At 41.4% G+C, this 22,128-nt stretch overlaps 1 protein-coding gene and 1 long non-coding RNA gene across 7 annotated transcripts in view; one reads left to right on the forward strand and one right to left on the reverse strand.

The window, feature by feature from the left end:
* Iqch (IQ motif containing H) overlaps nt 1-22,128 on the reverse strand; it is a 210,309-nt gene that overhangs the window by 49,311 nt on the left and 138,870 nt on the right. For 5 of the 6 annotated variants that reach the window (XM_085844696.1, XM_085844698.1, XM_085844699.1 and 2 more), the window contains one exon: nt 20,709-20,995. The exons of the other annotated variant lie outside the window; for it this stretch is intronic. In XM_085844696.1, the coding sequence (XP_085700822.1) occupies nt 20,709-20,995 (287 nt within the window). The remainder of the gene's footprint in view (nt 1-20,708; nt 20,996-22,128) is intronic. 6 annotated transcript variants of the gene reach the window in all.
* Nucleotides 1,789-21,572, forward strand: LOC110302009 (uncharacterized). The gene is made up of 4 exons (XR_015048971.1): nt 1,789-2,085; nt 2,231-2,377; nt 12,831-12,944; nt 20,788-21,572. It is a non-coding gene; the product is annotated as an uncharacterized LOC110302009 (long non-coding RNA).

A 22,128-nucleotide genomic window follows, 5' to 3' on the forward strand; every position in this document is an offset into this window, starting at 1 on the left:
ATATATCCGAGTGATGAGATGGTATGTGATATTTTTATGAGAGATGATGATTGTGAATAACATGAGGATACTGTGTGTACAAAAAGGAGGATAAGCAGTCACATAAACAACATAACTTGAGCTTTGCAAAAATAGTAAGTACACAAAAGAGAGAATATTAGGACATGTTAACCATCAGTGTCAATATCAGCAGAATTATAACTGCATTTTCATGGATATTCTCAGACACATTCAGGATATGCACCATCTAACATGGTAGCTGCTAGCACATGTAGCCACTGGGCACTTGAAATGTTGCTGGTACACATGCTGAATCTCCAAGATTGAGGCGATAAAAAGGAATACCTCATGAATAATATTTGATACTAATGAATACTGAAATACTACTACTCTGGTTATGATGGATTAAGTAAAAATGTTAACTTATCTTCAGCTCTTTGTTACCTTGTAAATGTGGGATTAGTTGAAAATAATATTTATGCATATGTCTTAACAATCTCTAATCCATTGCACCTTTACCAAAGAGTAAGGCCCAGTGTGGGGAAGAGGAGGTCCTAGCTCTCTACCTCCCTGGATATTATGCCTGGATTTAGAGAACTAACACAGGCCAGAATTGTTCTGCTCTCAGGTTCTTTGGTATGACAAGGCAACAACATGCTTCTATGTGAGAAGGAGTGGGAGAGAGACTTAATATAAAGCCCCTTTTGCCTTAGGTACTCTGGGCAGATGGAGGCCGCCTGCTCACCCCTGCTGCTTCTGCCTCTTTCTAGTGACAGGCAGAATGGATGGGTGGTAGAGCATACAGATGTGGGCAGCTGTGCTTTGGTCCTACATTCTGTAATTGTCTTCAAATGCAAGTCAAGTTCCATGGCAAAGAGCTTTGTCTTGCTTCTTGCTAGCTGCCTTTTGTGAGCCTGAGGGTAAAAATGAGACTGAGAGACAAGTTTATAGATTATGTAGTAAGCATCAAAGAACCAGAATTTGTGAGCTTTAAGAGTTTGGAGCAGAAACTGAAGGAAAGGCCATCCAGTGACTGTCCCACCTGGGGATCCTTTTCATATACAGTCACCAAACCCAGACACTATTGTGGATGCCAGCAAGTGCTTGCTGACAGGAGCCTGATATAGCTGTCTCCTGAGAGGCTCTGCCAGTCCTGACAAATACAGAAGTGGAGGCTCACAGCCATCCATTAGACTAAGCACAAGGTCCCCAATGAAGGAGCTAGAGAAAGGACCCAATGAGCTAAAGGGGTTTGCAGCCCCATTCATATTGAAGAACATCAATATGAACTAACCAGACCCCCCAGAGCTCCCAGGGACTAAACCACCAACCAAAGAGTACACAAGGAGGGACTCAGGCTTCAGTCCCATATGTAGCAGAGGATGGCCTTGTGGGACATCAGTGAGAGGAGAGGCCCTTGGTCTTATGAAGGCTTGATGCCCCAGTGTAGGGGAATGCCAGGACAGGGAAGTGGGAATGGGTGGGTTAGTGAGCAGGGGAAGGGGGATTGGATGGGGGGGTATTGGAGGAGAAATGAGGAAAGGGGTTAAAATTTGAAATGTAAATAAAGAAAATATAAATATAATATAATATTTATAAATAAATATAAATAAATTTATAATAAATATAATTTATAATAAATATAATAAATTATAATAAATATAAATTTATAATAAATATAAATAAAATATAAATAAATATAATAAAATGGGGGAAAAAAAGAATCTACAGATGTTTTTACAAACTCATCTTAACATTTTCACCCCCTTCTCTTTTTTGTAGGGAAACTGAGACTCTGAGCAGTTAAGAGGCCAACGATCCAGGTTTATGCTATCAGTGTCTGAGATACAATTAAGTCACCTCTTTGGGTGACATTTCCCTTGACTAGTCACTCAAACTTATGATCCAGGTGAACTATCCCTCCATTGCCTCCAGACATGTCTATGACGCTACCTAGGGATTGTGAAGATTTACCACCTGGTGGAAAATTAAAAAAAAAAAAAGACTTATTCTGCAAATTGACCAAGCTTAAGAGATACAGCACTGAGAATTCACCCACTACAGAGCTGGTACCAGGCCTTCAGAGTAAGTTGTGATGTATAGCCATTCTCCTCAGCAGCCTGTTTGACTGAGGGATATAGGAATGACTGCCCTTACCCATGTTTTTGTTCAGATTTATGGTTCTAAATCTGATGGAAAATCTATTATTGGATCATTTGATTCTTCCTAGAGAAAGGCCAAACCACCTGTCAAACCCACGAGCAACACAGCAATGGCTAAGCTGAAGAAGCCAAGTTATATGTCTAGCTCCTCTGGGGGTGGCAGAATCCAGCTGTGGGAAGGCCAAGGTTCCTTGTGTTCTTCTGGCTTGACTGTGGTGAGTAAAGGACTTATTTCCATATACCACTAAGTGGCAAGAAAGGACTTGTGGCTCAACTGTCTCTAGTTTGTTGCACTTTACCAAAGAGGAGGACCCAGTGTGGGGCGAGGACACAATATCAGAGGCTGAGAATTTGTTGGACGGTGTTGAGTAGAGAGGAATGACATGTTCTGGTGTCTATTTTTGAAGAGCTGGTATGCAGTAAGAGAAGGAATTATGACTGTCAAGGATGGAGACATGAGTCTAGTCAGGATGACACTGCCATAGAAGTTTGGGTGACAGATGGCAGTGGAAAGACCAGAATGGGAACCATTATGGGTGAAAGGACACAGACACATCTAAATCAGATCTCAGAGGACATCCTGATGGATCTCGTGTGGGACATGTGACAAAAAGAAGAGTCAGAAAATCAAAGATATCTTAAATTTCTCCAGAAAATGGAAGGACTATTTCCCAGTAGAGCAGATTAAGGATAAGTTACAGGGTAAATCCAGGCTTCAGGGGTAGGTTTGTTCAACTTGAGATACTTCTGTTGGACAATGTTTTGGTGGACAGGATGAGAGCTAAGGCACTTCTTCTTTCTCACTGTATTTCAGGAGCATGTGTTGGGCTATACTGTAGGTTTAAAGACAAATCAGGCCCTGGTAAGGAGGCATCTCATCTCTGATGTCATTCTTGAGACAGGTGAGACCCATAGGACCTGAAGCCTTATCTAAGAGACTGTGATCCATCCTGCTTCTCACCATGGTTTGGTCCACATGCACTAAGCTTGCGAAGGCTAGGGCGATAAGTAGGGAGAGAGAAGCATCTGCAGCTGAGGGTAAAGACTAAACAGGATAGTGGTTTAACAGAGGCAAGCGACCTCCTGGAATGAGACCCTGGGACCAGAGTTACAAGGACTTGCTGAAGATTCCAGTCTTTCCTCTGCTGTCTGTCTGGTCTTCAGCAATTTTGTTCCCTCTCTCTGGCCCTACTTCCTTGTCTATTAACACAAGCCAAAGGCGGTGACTGCATCTTAATGGTAGAGTATTTGCCTAGATTCACATGAGACCTTAGATTCAATCAATAATACTGCAAAATCAAACCAAACACAGCAGGCCTAATGGCATGGATTCCTGTGGTCTGTGGTGAGGTAACTACATGAGGCTATTACTGTAGGGCCTGGCAGACCCAAGTCTGTCTGTCCCCATGATCATTCTTCCCATAGTACTTTGGAGACAGTTTAATAGTCAGGGTAGTAGGAGGTCTCAGTTGTTGGACTCTGACTTTTATATATTTGCCTTCATCTCAGACACGGAGAGCAGAACAGGCCCAGCATCTCCATAAACATGAAGTAGTGATCTCTTTGCTATAGTAAATGACATCTCTTCCCATCTTGGATTATTAAAATGTCAGACAGCATTGAGTGCTCCATGTGGTAGACATACCTGACACCTAATTTTTAAGTAAGTGGGTACACTGCACTGACAGAATTTTCAATTTGTAAATATGATTGTGATATTTTAGCAAGAGTTGTTTGCATTGCATTAAAACAAATCCATAGACAGAGGAACAGCTGCCTCTTGGCCTGTTGCCACCTAGTGGCCATTTCTGGGATAGCCCAATGTCTTCTAGAAGTCTCTAAGAGATGGGAACAGTCACCAACCAGACTACCTGATCAACAACTGAAACTTCTGGAGTCCCTCCTGAAGTACTTCCCCATGCTTCGATTAATATTGTTTGCCCTTCGGGCATGACAAATTACATCTCCATAAGACCATTTTCAAACAGCTAAAGCATCCATCCTTGGACATCTCCTGCCCTACTCAGGGCCTTATTTTGGTTCTTAGAGTCTACAGGGTCAGAGGCAATAAAGCACCTGAGTCCCAGCTCTTAGCAGTCAGGGCCAAATAACCCAGTATGCCTTCTGCCTCCACGATTTTCAAACGTTTAGATATTTAGATTTAAAATATTTACATTTTAAAAAATAGTTAATGACAGCTGGGCAGTGCTGGTGCACACCTTTAGTCTGTACTCAAGAGTCAGTGGCAGGCTGATCTCTGTGAGTTTGGGTCCAGCTTGGTCTATGGAGTGAGTTCCAGGACAGCCAGAACTACACAGAGAAACCCTGTTTTTTGAAAAAACCAAACCAAACCAAACAAACAAAAAGACAAAACAAAAAAGTTAATGGCTTCCAAGTATGAAAATTTGGACTAAAATAACAATAAATATTTAAAAAGTGTCCACAAAGTAAACACACTTTTTAAGAAGGGATGCTTAAATCAGATTCCATTCGAGTGCATTTGGACCCTACAGGATGAGGACAGGTGAAACATCTGTAAAACTGGAAAGGCCATAGGTGCCATGGGCTCTGAGGCAGTTCTAGCCTGGAAGCACAGAATGACCTCCTCACCCACCTCCTCACTCTCTGACTCCGTGGGAGGTGAACAGACTCTCTCAGATCCTGTCATTCAATGAGGAACTAACTGGTAGCAGAGCCCAAGTTCATAACCCTTAGTCTCACTCATCTGGAACACTAGTTACCAGCATCAATAAACCAGCTTTCTCTGTGGCACTAGGAACTTCTCTGCCACATTAGAAATTCTTTCAGGATATGCCAAAATCACACTAGAAATTGATTGATTTCGTTCTCTAAAATGAAAAAAATATTGAAGTTTAAACCTGCAGCAGCAGCAGCAGCAGCTACACTGTTTCTCACTTAAAAAAAAAATCACAATTTTAAGTACACTCTTGCATTTTCTGTTTCCTACTCTGGGCTTCTGTCATCACAAATTATGATCCTTCTTGTGTTATTAAAAACTGATGACCTAATTGGTATTATTTATAATCTTAGTGTACAGAATTACACACTCATTTTTCTTTCTTTTGTTTCTGCTTAAGTATTTTCTTGCCTTTTTATGGCTTTTTGGAAGGCCATTTTCTTATTTGGAAATTGATCACTAAACATTAGTAAACATGAAAATCTAATTTTCATAACCAGTTTTTATAGGACTATTGATTGCCCCTGCATGTGATTGAGAGAAGGAATCCCACACTCCGTGTGGTGGTTAGTGACTTTCAGGCTGTATACCAGGGCTGGGGGATGACTGGCTTCTCTGAAAAGTGTCCGGCCCTTATGATGTGCTTTGGCTGACCTCTAAAAGGCTTTCTTTGTGGGAGTGTTCAAAGCAGAAGAGCTCTTATTGTGTAGCAGGGAGGGTTTCTGTGTGCAGTCCTTGTGTGCATGGAGGACTTTTGTGCAAAGCAAGGTAGTCTCTGGGTGAGGAGGAGAGCACCTACACAGGCCTCAGGCCTCACAATGCATCCCAGTACAGTCCCCTGTCCCCCCTAGGCTGCTCTGCAGCCCCAGTAAACCATAGTCTCCTAGAAACAATAATTCTGGTTGCAGATTACATAGGCAAGAAACATGGATTGTGAAAGTGATGGCTTTAGAGTTCATCTAGCCCAGCTGCTTTAGAGCCTAGGGGCAAGGCTCTGACAAGGAAGAGACATGGATGAGAGCAGAGTTCAGACCACAGTTCAGTGTTCTTGGTGGTAAATCCAAGGCTAGTTTATTTAAGTTTGAGCCATTCCAAGAAAGAAAACGAGGCCAAGAACAGAAGCCCGCTTTTCCATTTTCTGTATCCCAACCAACACCTAGCATGACACTCCATAGAAGTCATGGCAATCAATATGTCTCCATTGGATAATTAAACTAAACAACATGAGAAGAGATCTTAGTTAAATCCTCAAAACTAAACTTACACTGTGTTACACTGTGACCCATAGATTCCACTAGTGGGCTGCAAAGAAAGGAAAACGTATTTCTGCAAAAACTTGCATGAATGCTCAAAGCAAAGATCATTGTCTTTCCATCTCTGAGAACAAAAGTCCAGCGCAGACAACTGAGCTATCATGTCTACCCTAACTCTGCCTCTGGCAGTCAGTACTTAAGAAGGATCAGGACCCAAAGAGCTTTGTGTCATCCAGGCTCTTTCAGTGAAAAGTAGAAGCAGTTAATATCCTTTAACTGGTGGAAAAGCAAAATGTGGTATAGCCATACAAAAGAATACTACTGAACCATAAAAAAGAATCATCGGTACAACCAATACCTGCTACCACGTGACTGGACTTTGAAAACACAGTACATCAAAGAAAAGTCACCAAAGACCGTCCACTGTATGATCACACTTACATGAGATGTCTAAGGTAATGAAATCCATAGAGACAGAAAGTAGTTCACAGTGGCTAAGGGGAAGAGGGATGGGAAATGGCTACTAATGGTTCTATAGTCATTGGATGGGGAGGAGTGAAATAAATGTAAAATTTGATAAAGGTGATGGTTGTGCAAGTCTAAATACATGCAGAACTACTAAGTACCTCCTTTGGGGAAGTGACCTTTATGGCATAAGGTATATCAATAAAGTTGTTACACATACATCCATTGTAGTATAGACAGTTGCATAATCTGTGTGTCCCTTATTTGACTGTGGTTGGGTATAGATGATAACTGAATAAACAGGTTTATGACAAACCACCTCTCAAGTGCCCTTCTGGGTTTGCCTTAGCTACTTTTCAAGTCAGAACCTAATAAAACTTTGCTATGTATGTCCAACAAATATCCATCACATACACTAAAGCTAACTAGTGACCCACAATACACACAGGGCTTAGTAAGCAGCCATGGGACAGAGGAGATAACAACTCATTAGCATAATGAGTTCGCATAGTATCGTAAGCATAGTATCAGATAGACTGAATGCACTCTAAGGACACAGTGTCACTCTTCCAAATGCCAGGCAACTTGTTCCTGCTCTAAATCACAGGCTTTCATTTTGTGTCAGCTTCTGGGTGGGGCACCATCGGATCCACAAGGCAGGCAGGGCTGGTCAGACTGGTTAACACATGACCTAGGAAAGCTGTGCCCAAGACACACCTTCCACCTTCTCACCCTGCTCAATTGCCACACTGCATCTCCCACCCCAAGTTTCCATGTCCTCCACAGGGAGCCTTCTCATCTCCATCACATTAACCCAGTAATTTACTAAATCCTGAATGATCTGGTGGCGGTGGAGGCATGGCTCCTAGGTGGCATATTTATTATAGTGCAGCCTTTGGAGGCTGGTTATCTGGAAGACAGCCTGGATTCCACTTTGTCTTTGTTGCCTACCGCGTCTTGTGTTTGAAAGAGTAAGCATTCTATCAAGACAGCATGTCGTCATTCTTATGGCTGTGGTATTTAGGAAACTTCCTATTTGATCTCATGTAGGGCAGACTACAGAAAGGAAATGTGGGAGAGGAAGGAGGAAGGGAAGTGAGTACTAAGGCCTATTAAGTGCAAGGGGATTTTTTTGCCATCCTCACAACAGCCTTGCGGAGTAGATAGTGAGTCTGTGTTTATATAAGTGGGAATGGAGGCTCAAAGACTCCAGCCAAGCCATGGTGGAGTTAAACTCCAGAGCCCAGGTTTCCTCTGCCATGCTTGATCCTAGTGACGACAGAGCTGGGCCTGAGAAGTCATGTCAGGAAGCTCCACGAGTTACTAGATAGTTCTGAAGCCAGGAGGGCCCCCAATGCCCTGTGGATCTTACCGTCCTTCTGCCTCACTTATCATTTATCTATAGAGTACCTTGAGAATTATATTTCCAGAGGTCTGTCAGGACAGAGAAATACTGTCCAAGCCTCCTACCTCAGACCAGTAACTCCTGAAATTCTTTCCAGAAGTACATGGGTGAAGAAGCTCTGGGGCCTTAGGAAACATTCTAGTAGATTCCCCACTGACAAAATGTCATCTTGAGAGTTTCGTCTGAGTAAGTGTGGTGAGTCTGGCTTTCCCACCTGCCTTCCCTGGGCTCTGCCCATCTTAACCTCCTGGCTGCCAAGCTGCCCCCAGAGGCTGCTTGTAACTGACCACCTCTCTGGAACCAATGACCCCTGAGTAGATTTCTAACAAATGAACAAACAGAATTCATGGGAGGAAGGTATTTCCCCTCCTTCCTTTTTTCTACCCCATTTCTCTTCCTACTCCTCTCTACCCATTCATTCACTGCGCTGTCTCTTAATGTGCTTTCATTTCTGAAGGATTCACCAGAAGGCTCTCAGTTATCAAATCTGTAAGAGTCAAATCTGAGTTTTAGCTGTTTATGCCCACTAAATGTCTTACATAAAAAGCAATTGTGAAATTACTTTTTCATATTTCCTTCTTCTTTTGTTCATACCCCCTAAGATCTGGGGTGGCATATTCTACAGGTCTTCATCGTGACTTGAAGTTTCACAGTGTTATCTATTTACTTGGAAAGTGTCTTTGTTTTGAGCTTTAGAAATGACTTCGCGCTCTGCACGTTTGTTGCAGAGGGTAGGGAACCTCACTGCTGTGGTGTAGTAGGAGATAGTCAACACCTGCTTCGCCATGTGTAGGGAAGGGCTGGGTTGTCTGACCTGGAAGTAGATGCTAAATTTAGGAGAACTTTTGTCAGCTTTCTGTCTTCCTGTGCTCCCCCTTAGGGAGGGGTGGGTTTCACTGATTTGTTGGGGCTTATTTTTTGTAAAGGTTCCTTACTCTGCCTGAACAGATTTCAGTGGTTGGTTTAATATCTTTTATATATGTAGAAATTTGTATAGAAACTTAGAGAGGTTAAAAAAAAACCAGGCCTCTGTTAAGTAGGTCCTCCAGGTCAGCCAGGCCTGTATCGTGATGAGCAGGTCAGCTTCACAAGGAGGAGGCCTTCTTATTTGTTCATAAGGATTTGGATCCAACAATACAGCAAATCTTATGTTTAAGAAAGTGAAATATATGTTGGAAGGAATATGCATATTGTTAAAACATTTCTATTTATGTAAAAGATTCATGTAATTTTATAAAGGATTTTAAGTGCTGTGTTAGACTGTACTAGTAACAGATGTTCAACCACATGTTTATGTTGTTGTTTTACTGAAAAGTCATGCACTAACTGATATTTTATTTTTAAAACATACCAATGCCATCACATTTTAAGTTAGCTCAAATTAGTTATTACTAGAGAAATATAAATAATTAAAAATAACAGAAGGGCTCTTAAAAACTAATACCGCTGATAAAGCTAGAAGATTTTGTTAAAGGAGTCCCTTCAGAATTCCAGGCTTGTGTGCCACTTCTTGTTCTTTTTCTGCAAAGACAGATGGTGTCAGTAATTGCCTATATATTTAATTAAGTTAAAAAGCTACATAGGAAGGGCTCGGCAAAACAAAACAAAACAAAACAGGAAACTTCTGTTATGAGCAAAGAAAGAAAAGGGGCAGACACTCAGATACTCAGATGCCCATATGTACTGGATGTGGGCTGCACTTATCCATACACTTACAAGAATAACGACAAAGTACATGCTAGAAGGGTCGACAGTAGCACCAATGGAAGGGGAATGATCCTGAGTGCCCCTACAATTTGACCTAACACTTGAGTCACCTCCATTTTGTCTAAATACTTGAGCAGTTACTCTAAACCCCTCTTACAGTGTTTCCTGGGATTTCTTACCTAACAGGCTGGCTAATCATTGTGAAATTATTATTGGTGGGGGTGGGGTGCAGCAGCTACTTATAGAAAGTGGTTTGGAAAACTGACTTAGCCATTCTTGTGGTGTCTGTTTTCAATGTTCCCATCCCGTGAATCCACCTTCTGGCTTAATGGCAATATGGTGCTCCCAGCTGTGGTATGGGCTGCACATTTAAACTCTTAAAGCTTAAAAATGGCTACCACAACACTGATTTTATTCCATTTCTCTTAGTCATTAACATTTAACGATTACCTTATGTGCTGAGCACAAGGATGGAATATATTAACAAAAATAGGAGATGTGTTTTTCTGGCTTTAAGCTGTTCAACTCAATTCAACTAGCATATTGAGGAAATGCAAGGGAATAGACATTTTCTCTGGTGTGTGTGGGGGTGGGGGGGGTGCTTACAAGAGAGTCATCATCAGCCTATGCAGCACTACAGTGTTAGCTGGGAAAGACCACAAGCTTGTAGTCACATAAGTCATGGTAGGAACCTGACTTAGCTGCTTCATAGCAATGTGGCCCCGAATATGGCATAGTAGCCACATTTTCCTCATTTGTAAATTAGGGATAATAATTTACAATGGTTATTAGAGCACTTACTCTGACCATTGGTACTACACATCTCAGCTCCATGAAACTAGAAGATTAAGTAGCAGTTGAAAGGGAATTAATTAAGGTGGGTTTCCATGTAGAGTTGAATTTTGAAAGGAGGGAATTTAAAACTTGCATATTAACAGACAAAAAATGAAAGGCAAGTTGGGATAAAGGCAGACTGAGAGGTAGGAAGAGAATACGTTTGTTGAAAATGGACTCACTAACTTGTTTTGGAGAGTCCTATGGAATGTGATAAATAAAATCCACAAATAACACCATATTTATTGCAGGAGGGAATAGGTAAGATCTGAGGCAAATTATCCTGTGTATCATTGTCATTTCAACTTCATGCTATAGGAAAAATTATTGAGTGTTAAGGACAGTTTTGTGGAGCCCATTAGCTCAACAGCAAACGGACAACTTGACTTAAAAATGGGTAGGAGACTAAACAGACCATTTCTAAAGAAGACATACAAGAGGCCAGTAGACATATGAAGGGTGTTCAACTAATTATCAATGAAATGCATATTGGAACCATGAGATCCTCACATGTATTAGAACAGCTATTGCCATGGTGTGGGTGTGGTCCATTCATTGCCCCGTGTGGCAGCAAACACCTTTAATCCCAGAACTCAGGAAATGAAGGCAGTTGAATTTCTGTCAGTTCAAGACTAGTGTGGTCTACATAACAAGTTCCAGGAGAGCCAGGGCTCCATAGAGAGATATAGTATATTATTATAACTATAACTACCATTGCCAGTATGGAAAACAGTACAGTGTCTCCTAAGAAGGAAAAAGAATAGGGAGAGTGGAGAGATGGCTCAGTAGTTAAGCACTGGCTGCTCCTTCAGAGAACCTGGTTTCAGTTGCCAGTACTCACATAGTGGCTTATAACTGTCTGTAACTCCAGTTCTGGGGAACTTCTGATCTGGCACACACCAGGCACACACGTGATACACATACATACATGTAGGCATAACGCAAATATAAAATTTTTTAAAAGTTAGAAAAAATTTTAAAATAATCATAAATCCCCAGATCTTTAGAAATAAATAAAAATAAGAGAATTATCATATGATTCAGCAATTCCGCTATGGGGTATGTACCCAAAGAAAATAAAGTCATTATTTTGAAGAGATACACATCTCTATGTTCATAACAGCATTGTTCATAATACCCAAGATCTTGAGACAGTTATTTAATTGGTTGATAGATAAAGAAATTGTGGTGTATACACATACAGATGTAGACGTACAAAATGGCGTATTAGCCATTGAGAGGGAAATTCTAACATTTGTGATAACATGAGTGAGCCTGAAGAACATTATGGCAAGTGAAATAAGTTAGGCATAGGAAGATGAGCATACATGGTTTTACCTACGTATAGAACCTAAAAATGTCTAGCAGGGGTCAGGAGGTAGGAGAAATACTTCAAATTGAATAAACTATTAAAAAGTACTGTGTGGTATTGTGTGGCATTGTGACTGTAGCTGATAATTCTGTGTGCCTGAAGACTGGCATACAGGAGTAATTTCTCACAAGCAAAGCAGCCATATAAAGTAGTGGGTGTGTTATCAAACTTGTGATAATCACTTTACAGTGTTCTTATACATTAACATATCACAGTGTGTACCTTAAACACCTCCAATTTTTATTTGTTGGCTATACCTTAATAATGCTGGAGAGAAAGGAGGACAGCCTTGCAAGGGAACATTCATCCTACAGAAAGTGAGGTGACAGCTGACGTGGGAGGATAGCGTCAGCCTTGATTCTGCCGTGTTATGTGGCAAGGGGCACATTAGATGTGTAGGGAACCGTCTGGTCTGCTCTTTCTCAGCATTAACAGGAAAGCGTCTCTGTCCTCACACTCACTGTCTTCCTGAGTACTGCGAAAATGTGCATCTTCTGAACAGTGCACAGGCAGTGAGTATGCCCACAGTTCCTCTGCCCTGGAAGTATGTCTTAGTTCTAAAAGGAAACGAGGATGTGAGAGGCATTGGGAGAAACAACTAACATAAACAAGACTACTGTGGCTTGAGATGTGAAGTATCCCCTCAAAATGTTCATGCTCTGAAAAGGGCTCATGTTTTGGGGGGTTCTGAGGACTCCAGGTGGTAGAGTGCAGGTGAAGCTGCACCTTGCTGGAGGCAGGTTCTTGAGAGCTCAGTCTTCCCCAGGTCCCCATGTGTATGTCTCTTCTTGTCCACCAGGAGTAAAGAAACTCCTCTGCCTGCCGTATAAGCCCACCTTAAGGTTCTGCCAAGTGAAAGTGGCGGAGAAACCCTGACCTGAACCCTCTAGAACTGGACTCAAGTCTTTCACCCCTCACACTGTTTCTCTTTTAGGTGTGCTCATCTGTGGGAGAAAGGTAACTGAGACAAGCTCACTATGTAAGCTCTACAGGCTGCTCCACCAAGATCTGAGGCTCAGGCTTGGATTCCAGCTTCCTAAACATTAGGGTATGTAAAGTAAGGAGGTTAATAAAACCATTAAGAATAAGCACAGATGGCAATATTGTATGTATAGCAAAGTCGGCCACTTGTTCACTGATGTCATTTCACGCTATAAACCTGCCACCATGTGCTGGTATCCCTGCTCACCACCATTATCATCATCACTCACAGGCTGCAGGTCTCTTTCCCTGACAGAGGTGCAAACCTTTACAAGGACAGGCTTTGCTCCACTGTCTCAGGATCCTCTGGGATCCACTTCCCCTTCACTAGGTATTAAGTTGTGATTAACAGTGTGCCTATTATAGCATTTAGAAACACTGACTAATAGGCACTTCTGTTTATACCAAAGGCCTATTAAATTTTAATTTAGATATCCACTATTAACCCTCTTATATATAAATAAAATACCTTCCCTAAAGAGGGGAGTAAATCTCATTGAGCTCCCTCGGTGAATTCCTTATAGATCTTGAAAACAAAGATAAGAAGCTCTTGCAAATGATATTACCAGAGGGGGCCTGAGAGAGAAGTATTCATTCATTCATTTAATAAATATTTATTCAGCATCTATTATCTGCCAGACAGGGTGCTAGGTGCTGGGCTTACAGAAATGAACAAGAAGGAATTATGATGTTTCTGTAGACCTCGGGTTTTGCATCCTCTGAAATAAATGTATTCATTTTTGATGCTTATATATCACTTTGAGATGATAATGCTCAGTGAGTTTTTAAAAATAATGCTAATTTGATTCAGATTCCACTTACAGTTAGAGAACCTGCTGAGGGTCTCTGTGACAGTTTTACATGTGCTTATGGCATTTGATTTAGTAACAACAGCACCTTGTATCTATCTGCTCAGCCTCTCAGAACATCCTCTGAGAAACAGGGAGGAATTTTCCACTTGTTAATGATAGATCAAGGCCCAGTGAATTATCTAAAGTATCATACTAGCTGGAGTGAAGAGAGGCTGAAATAGCATCACAATGAAATGTTCTTAGGTGATTTTTCTGTATGTAGAAACCCACAGAAACACTTTTCAGAATAAATGGTTTGATATACCCATGAAAGGTCCCTGATACACCCTGCATTCAGAGGTAGGACTCTCAGGATATAATATGACACACATGGGTGAAACCATCAGTGGATTACATTTCTGACTGTACTAGAGGGAGGTACTAGAACTGGGAAGGGTGGAGCCTAGTTGGGAGATGTAGGTTACTTGAGGGTAAGGCTTGAAGGATGGAGTTTGTCCTCTAGCCCTTGTGCATGATACTTCAGCTTTGCTTCAGACCCACAGCAATGGAGCCAGGTAGCCATAGACTAAAGTCTCTGAAACTGTACTCTAAAGTAAATATTTCTTCCCCTCACATTCTTTTTCTCATAAATCAGCAGCAGAAGCATATAGTCTGAAATACACCAGGAACTCCATTTTTGTCTTTCCTCACAATTTTTACCTTGTGATAAGTCATCTTTTCTGATTGTCCTATTGATGAGGAGGCCTTACTAAGCACTTGTAGCCATTTTTCATTTCAGATTTTTTCTTAAAGATTGGATTTGGGTCCCATAATCCTTCTTCCATGTCTTCTGCAGGATTCCCTGGGCTCTGCCTTAGTTTGGCTGTGGGTCTCTGCATCTGCTCCTATTAATTGCTGGATGAAGTCTCTCTGTTGATGATTGTGCTGGGCCAGAGGGGTGAAGGAAACCACAAGAACACAGCCCACAGAATCAACTAACTAGGGCACATGGGGGCTCATAGAGACTGAAGTGACAGTCAAGAGCCTGTATGGTCGGACCTAAGTCCTCTGCATATACATAATGGTTGTATAGCTTGGTGTTCTTGTGGGACTCCTAACAGTAGAGCAGGGGTTATTTCTCTGCTGTTTTTGCCTGCTTTTAAGCACCCCTTTCCTCCTACTTGGTTGCCTCATGCAGCTTTGGTATGAGGGTATGTGCCCAGTCTTGTTATGCCATGTTTGGTTAATATCCCTGGGATAGCTGCTCTTTTCTGAAGTGAAACGGAGGGAGGAGACATAGATATGGGGGAAGAAAGAAGGTGGGAAGAGGGACTGGAATGACAGGAGGAAGGGAGGGGAAACTGGCCAGGATGAGAAAAATGAATAAACAAACAAACAAACAAATAAATAATTTTTTAAAAGATTGTGTTTGGGAAGGAGTACAGTGTAGAATTCCTGCCTAGAATGAGAAGCTTTGGATTCAATCTCTAGCACAGCAAGGAATGAAACAAAAAGATTTAGTTTCTTTTTCCTGTTTTTTTTCCAAATATGTCTGTTAGCACTCATAAATGAGGGCTTTTTTTGACAAGGTTAATAATTAGTATGACGGAAGAGAAGGCTCAGAGGGTCAGGAGCTTGCTGTCCAGGTATGAAGACCTGAGCCCGAGCCCCAGCAACCATGTGGAAAGCCAGGTGTGCTGGTGAGTGCCTCTCACCCCACCGCACCTTGAGAAGCAAGACAGACGCATCTCTGAAACTTACTGCCTAGGCAATCAAGTTCTAGATCCTGTCTCAAAACAAAACAAAACAAAACAAACAAACAAACAAACAAACAAAAGTCACAGTGGTACCTGCCTTTAAATCAGCACTTGAGAGGAGGCATGTGGCCTGACAGTCTGCACAGTGAGTTCCAGGCCATCTAGGAATCCCATCTCAAAACAGAATAAGGTGGTGAGTGATTGTGGAAGATAGCCGATGACAGCCTCTGGCCTCCACACACAGGCACACACACACACAGAGGCACACACCCACACAGGCACACACACACAGGCACACACACACACACACACACACACACACACGAGTGAGCACTTCCCCGACACGCACACATAAGTGAACCCATGCACACACCCTTCGCAGTTATCTACAAGCAAAGGATTTGTAAATCTGGGATTTCAATATACTGCATCTTTGACAGTTTATCTGTTTAAATGTTATATGAATTCATATTTCTATGAGGTGAAACATACTTGTGAAACTCAGATTGTCATCTTTCTCCATACGTGTTGTGCATGGTGTTTGCTATTACCCTTTACAACCTCTTTCTACTCAGAACACATTCTTCCTTACACTCCTTCAATCTTAATTATCCTTCAGCTCCCACCCCACCTATTCTGTAAAACCCTCTCTCGATTGCTCCAAACAGAAGGGACCGTGCTCTTATCTGAATGCACACAGCAAGGGTTTTGGCAGTTAAACTGACATTACCTTTTTGATGTCTCTGTTATTGTTCTTTGAAGTTGTCAGTTAAGCCTTTTCTTGTGATTCATTTTTCTAGCTTGTCTCCCCAGCTACATTGTGTACTACCTGAGGGCAGGCACTTTCCCATCTCTATTATCTCTGCAGTTTCTCTAGCACCTGCTATAATGGCATGTGCATAATAGATGCTCAATAAACACTTGTTTCATTAGTGTTTTGCCTAAATGGGTATGCTCCAACGAGCTGGATTTCCTAGAAGTTCCAAAAGCCCTTCTACTAACAAATAATAATTAGATAGTTAAACTAAGGGGACTGCCACTGTAATAACTCTCATGGAAGAGTGAGCATTCAAGTAACCTTAATGCATTTTCTAGATGATATAAAAAGTCACAGAGGTACTATGTATGCCTATGAACCAAAAAAAGTACAGACCACCATAAACCTATAGCAAGTGAAACTGGATGAAAGATATAAAGTGGCTAACAGCACACAGGGCTTGTTCATCTCTGTTCCTGTGATGGGGGACATCCAGAGTAGGCCTGCAGAATGTGTTTGTTCAAAGAGTATGTCCATCTTTCCTCAACCCAAATCTTTTGGAGGTATTTGATGTTCTTCTTAGAACTGTACGCTCTGTAATTCTAAGCAGGACCTCTCCCCACCATCTCAGATGAGAGGGCCAGATTCTCAACAGGATTATCACGAAACTGTCTCCTGGACTACCATGCATTCTGCATGCAGTCCCTAAAGGCCTGGGATTTCCACATTTTCAGTACCCTGAAATCTTAGACCTGATGGAAACTCTCTGTTTCATGTTCCACCAGCTCATTTCCAGGGACAGCCCTCTTCCATTTTATGCCCATCCAATGCTGTGTTCTGCCTGACACTCCTACTCTATCTATCTATCTATCTATCTATCTATCTATCTATCTATCTATCTATCTATTTAGAAGCAGAATCTCAGTCTTTATCCCAGGCTGGATGTCTGGCATCTATTATTTAAATCCTACATTTCAAGAAACATTCTTCCATTCTCCTTTAGACCCTCATTCTCATCTCCTGTGGTTGTGACAGACTTTTCACCTTATCTAGAGTTAATTTATAATTGTTGGCTTGTCCTTAGTGTACCCCTCTTATTTATACACTTTTCCTTGGCCCTAGTGCCCTTTGGTCCTATCATGCCAGCATGGTAAATTACAGGTCCCAGCTGGGCTAGTCAGAAGAGATTTGAATGGATGTAGGCGCCGCAGTATTCTGCTTCGCCTGTCTATTCTAAGATATATATGAGTGAAGTCATGGACACAAATGTGCTTTGCAAACTAGAACACTCTACACAAATCTATGATTATAATTTTTCATATATTCCTCTGATTAGAAATCTAACACATCTTTGTTTACTCTTGAAAATGCAAATGCAGGGGGTGGGGTGTAGTTTAGCATATCAAAAGCCGTAGGTTCAACCCATAGCATCAAAACAAATGAATAAATATAAACACGAACATTAATTAAACCAAAAAGGGAAATGCAGAAAGCATATAAAACAAAATAGCAGCCATTTTCTTTGCTACTTTCCTAGTTCTGCTGTAATGAACTGCCATGAGTTTGCTGGTGAAAGGTGGCACAAAAGGACAGACAGCTTAGAGTCAGTAGTGTCCCCTCCCTCTCTCACTACAGCTTTCCTGTCTCCTTAAAAGAAACCTTCGAGTAATTGGTCCCTAGATAATCCAAGATAATCTCCCATCTCATTGTTGAAGTCATAACTTAGTGGCATCTGCAGAGCCTCCTGCCAGGTGAGGTGTCAGAAGGGACCACTACTCTGCCTAGTACAGCCTCCACCTTCTCATACTCAAACAAAGGTGTGGTGTTTTACTGTGTATCTTCAGGATCCTCTTGCTCTGTGTATATGTGTGTATATATTTCTTTTTATAAAATTGTAACCTTGTAGGTATTGTTTCTGAGTCGCTGTCCACCTTCTACTAATATACAGCAGTTACTTTTACACCTAGTCCTCCAGGCTCCCAACTGAGTCAGGGAAGGCTCTGCAGAGCACACTTTTAAATATTCTTCAAAAGCATGAATTTTAATGTCATCACAGTATTTGCTTCCATTTATATATGATACTTTCTTTAAAATGTTCTATTATTAAAATTTAGGAAATTTGAAATACTGCCATTTTGTGATTAGTATGGCTACATATTTTTTTAGTTTCTCATAATTATTCAAAAGTGTATTTTATTAAACTTAAATTTGCTGTTATAGTAAACAACTACTATGAAAATATCATTGGAATAAATAATTTTCTGAAATTTCCTTGGAAGTTAAGAAAGCTAACCTGTTCATTTTACAACTGAGAAAATGAAAGATAGGGGGAAATGATAAATCTGGATTAATACAACTGAAAATAATTCTGTTTGACTATATGAATTAAAGTGTGACGACTGCTAGCACAAATAGCGCTGGTGGTGGGCTTCGCTCACTCACCTAATAAATATTTACTGAACTCCTTTATTGACCTAATGCGGAGATACTGCTTAGCAAATAATAGGGAACACAAAGTGACATGGGGAGTTGTGTCTACAGGTGAAGACATATAGTCAGATGAACACATAAACAAGTTTAAATTGCCACTGAGATAAGTGATAGAAAAGGATGGTAGATAATCATATGAGAACCCCAAACAGAAAATTTGATATTGCTAGGGAAGTCAGGAAGGGCTTCCCCTAGCAAGTGTGGCCTGTGATAAAATATTAGGGCAGGAAAAGGGGTTAACTTAGTCAGAAGAAAAGGCAAAAAGCAGGGGTAGGGGGTGGTCCATGTCTGTAACTTCAGTCTAGGATGCCAAGACAGGAGGATGAAGTTTGAAGCCAGCCTGGGGCTACATAGTGAGACCCTGACTAGAGTATTTTGGGCTAAGGGCAGCATATTTCTGGTAGAGAGTGGTCTAATGAACAAGAGATATTGAGGGAGGCTGTGTGGGTGGATTAGAGAAAAAAATATCTGAGATAAGAGAAGGCTGGTCAGATGTACAGGACTGGTGTGGGAGAGCTTTCTATATAGGTGGAACACATTGTGTCTGGAGATCCTTCTCCTGTGTGCAAGTCTTCCTGTATCAGACTCTGATAAGAACTATTGGTGACCTGTGCCCATACTTCCTTCTCTCTCCCACTCCAGGGACCACAGGTCTCATTCTTCTTTCTTAGGACAGATGCTCATGAAGGCACAGCATCCCCGTGTCCTCACCACCACCCTTCCCTGATGCTCAGCCTTTCACAATGGATGTGCTTTCTTTCTGTCCTTCTTTCCTAGGGAAGTTTCTCCATGCCTTTTACTCTGTCCTTTTCTCACAGTCTTGTGGGTTTGGGAACAGAATGTAAACCCAGTGGAGGCAAATGGAAAGTGGTTATTGGACAAACACAAAACTGCCCAAAACAAACTCTTGCTCTGAAACCACCATCTGACTCAAGTAGCAAACATAAGCTGAACAATGACTATATAAAACACCTACAGTTTATTTACACTACAGTGGTTAATGACAAAGGATATGGAGAGAGGGAAACTGCAAAGCCACTTCAAACTTAAATCAGAAGTCCAGACACTGAACATGAAAAACAGAGGTTCATTTTTAAAAAGTAAGTCCCTTAAAGTAATAAATTTAAACATTAAAATTCTAGAGGGAAAGAAAGCATAGCAAAAAACCCCTTAAAATTATTTATAGAAAATATTTGACACCAAAGCTACACATGTCCACTTGAATAATATCACACATGAAATTTTGAATAAAAGCATACTGTAGGATATATATTACATATATAATATATTCTACACATGTCATATGTACATACCATAAATATATAACATCATATATAGCATATATAATCTCTAAGATAGTTAAAAACACAGAGTAGAATTATGTACTATTTCTGGTGTCTCCATGTACATTAGAAGTGTGAAGATGTATAAAATTATCACCCCCCACCCCAATTTTAAGGTGGAAGTTTCCACCTATGCACAAGGAGGAGGAGGGGCTACATATTCAGCAAGAGGTTCCTAGGACTGGTACTGCTGGGGTCATTTTGTCTTTTAAGGCATAAGAGACTGACTGCATGGTTACTTAGACATTTTGTTTCTGAAGTATTTCCCAATATACTATTTAAACAAAACAATAATAATCTAAGTTGTTAGTGAACTATTGGCAGGAAAAAAGAACAAATTGTAAGAGTTCTTAACTCATTCCTGTTTAAGAATGCACTGTAGATAGGGCCAGACCCTGGGCAGTGTGAAGTAGTTTCCCAATAGCACCAATGGACAGAAAGAAGAAGCCTAACTAATGAGCTAGGTTGGATGAGTTTCAGTCATTTAAACTTCTACTTGGCATGACTAATGTAATGTTGACCCTGTATTTATAGAGAGAGAGACCGGCTTTCTTTAGGTTAGCATGGATGGCACAGGTGCAGATTTACAGTTGGCTCATTGGGACACAGTGAGTACTGGATGCTCTCTGATACTCTCTGCTACATGAGTATGGAGGGTATTTTAGTGTCACACATGCCAAACATTCAACTTACCTGCTGCTCTAAGGTGCTCGGATCAATAAAAGTCACCAGATCTATAGAAAAATAACCAACCACATCTTTCTCTTTGCAGATATTTCCAATTTGGAGGCACAAAGAATTGAGAACTTGGGGATCCACTGAGGTCTGAGGCATGGTGGTACCAGAAGAAGTAAAGGGGCCATCAGCATGAAGCTGGTCCCCCATCGACAGCACCCTGACTTCTCCATCAGGTTCTATCAGCATGTCTACCGTGAGGTTGGTGACGCTGTCGGTAGGTGGGTATGCTTCGATCACGCCACCTGGTCAAGAAACCATGGAGTAGAGGAAAAGACATGGTCAAGGGAATGCTATGCTTATAACAGGAGGAAATGCTCTGTGTTTTAGCAAGGGGACTTAGACTCAGATCTTGCACCTGTCATATCCTGGGAAACTTTGGGCAAGTAGTTCAACCTTTGGCCTCCTTTTCCCTTTGGCCTCCTTTTCCTTATTTATAGAATGGAGGTATAATATCTACCTTGCCGAGCTTTTGTGAAGTTTGAGAAGCTGAGTCTATGGTATTTAGCCTGGTACTTGGAACATGGGAGGGCTCAATGAACAGTAAGTAGTCTTTATTGTGATCATAATCACAAATATTACAAATACCTTATAAATGCCATACTTAGAACAACTCATTATGTTAATAAAGAATCCAAGGATTATGCTCAAAGCCCTCAGAGGGAATTAATTCCCCAGAGTCCATTGTTTCTACCCTAATGACCAGTATGTTTTTTCTATCTAACATTACTGCTTTTCTAAGGTTTAATAGATGTGGGCTTTTCTTAGCCATAGGAAACACTGGCCATCGTGCTGGCCACAGGATTCCCATAGAAAGTCAGATGCGGGACTGGCGAGTAAATGCAGGTTCACTTAATAAAGTGCTTGCCTGCCACCAAAGCATGAGGACCTGAGTTTAGTCCCCAGCACCCATCTAAGCCTGGGTGTGGTGGTGCTCGTAGCTCAGGAGGCAGACAGGCGGATCCCTGAGGCTAGTGTAGCTCAATTGGCAAGTCCTGGGTCTTATGAGAGACCTGTCTCACAAAAAGAAAGAAAGAAAGAAAGAAAGAAAGAAAGAAAGAAAGAAAGAAAGAAAGAAAGAAAGAAAGAAAGAAAGAAAGAAAGAAAGAAAGAAAAAGAAAGAAGAGAGAGAAGGAAGGAAGGAAGGAAGGAAGGAAGGAAGGAAGGAAGGAAGGAAGAAGGAAGAGTGGAAAGCAGGAAGGAAGAGTGGAAAGCAGTCCAGGAAGACACTCAGCATCCACCTCCGGCCTCCACATGCATGGCGACAAAGGGCTGCAGCATGCTCCTGATGAGTAGACTCACTGGCCCTGGCCAAGACTCCTACAGAAGCAGGGATAGACTTTTTATGAGACCTTCTATGTGTTGGGAGATTATTTGG

Source organism: Mus caroli, unplaced genomic scaffold (assembly GCF_978045245.1).
Source record: "Mus caroli unplaced genomic scaffold, Mus_caroli_1 scaffold_11, whole genome shotgun sequence".
Taxonomy (NCBI): Eukaryota; Metazoa; Chordata; class Mammalia; order Rodentia; family Muridae; genus Mus; species Mus caroli.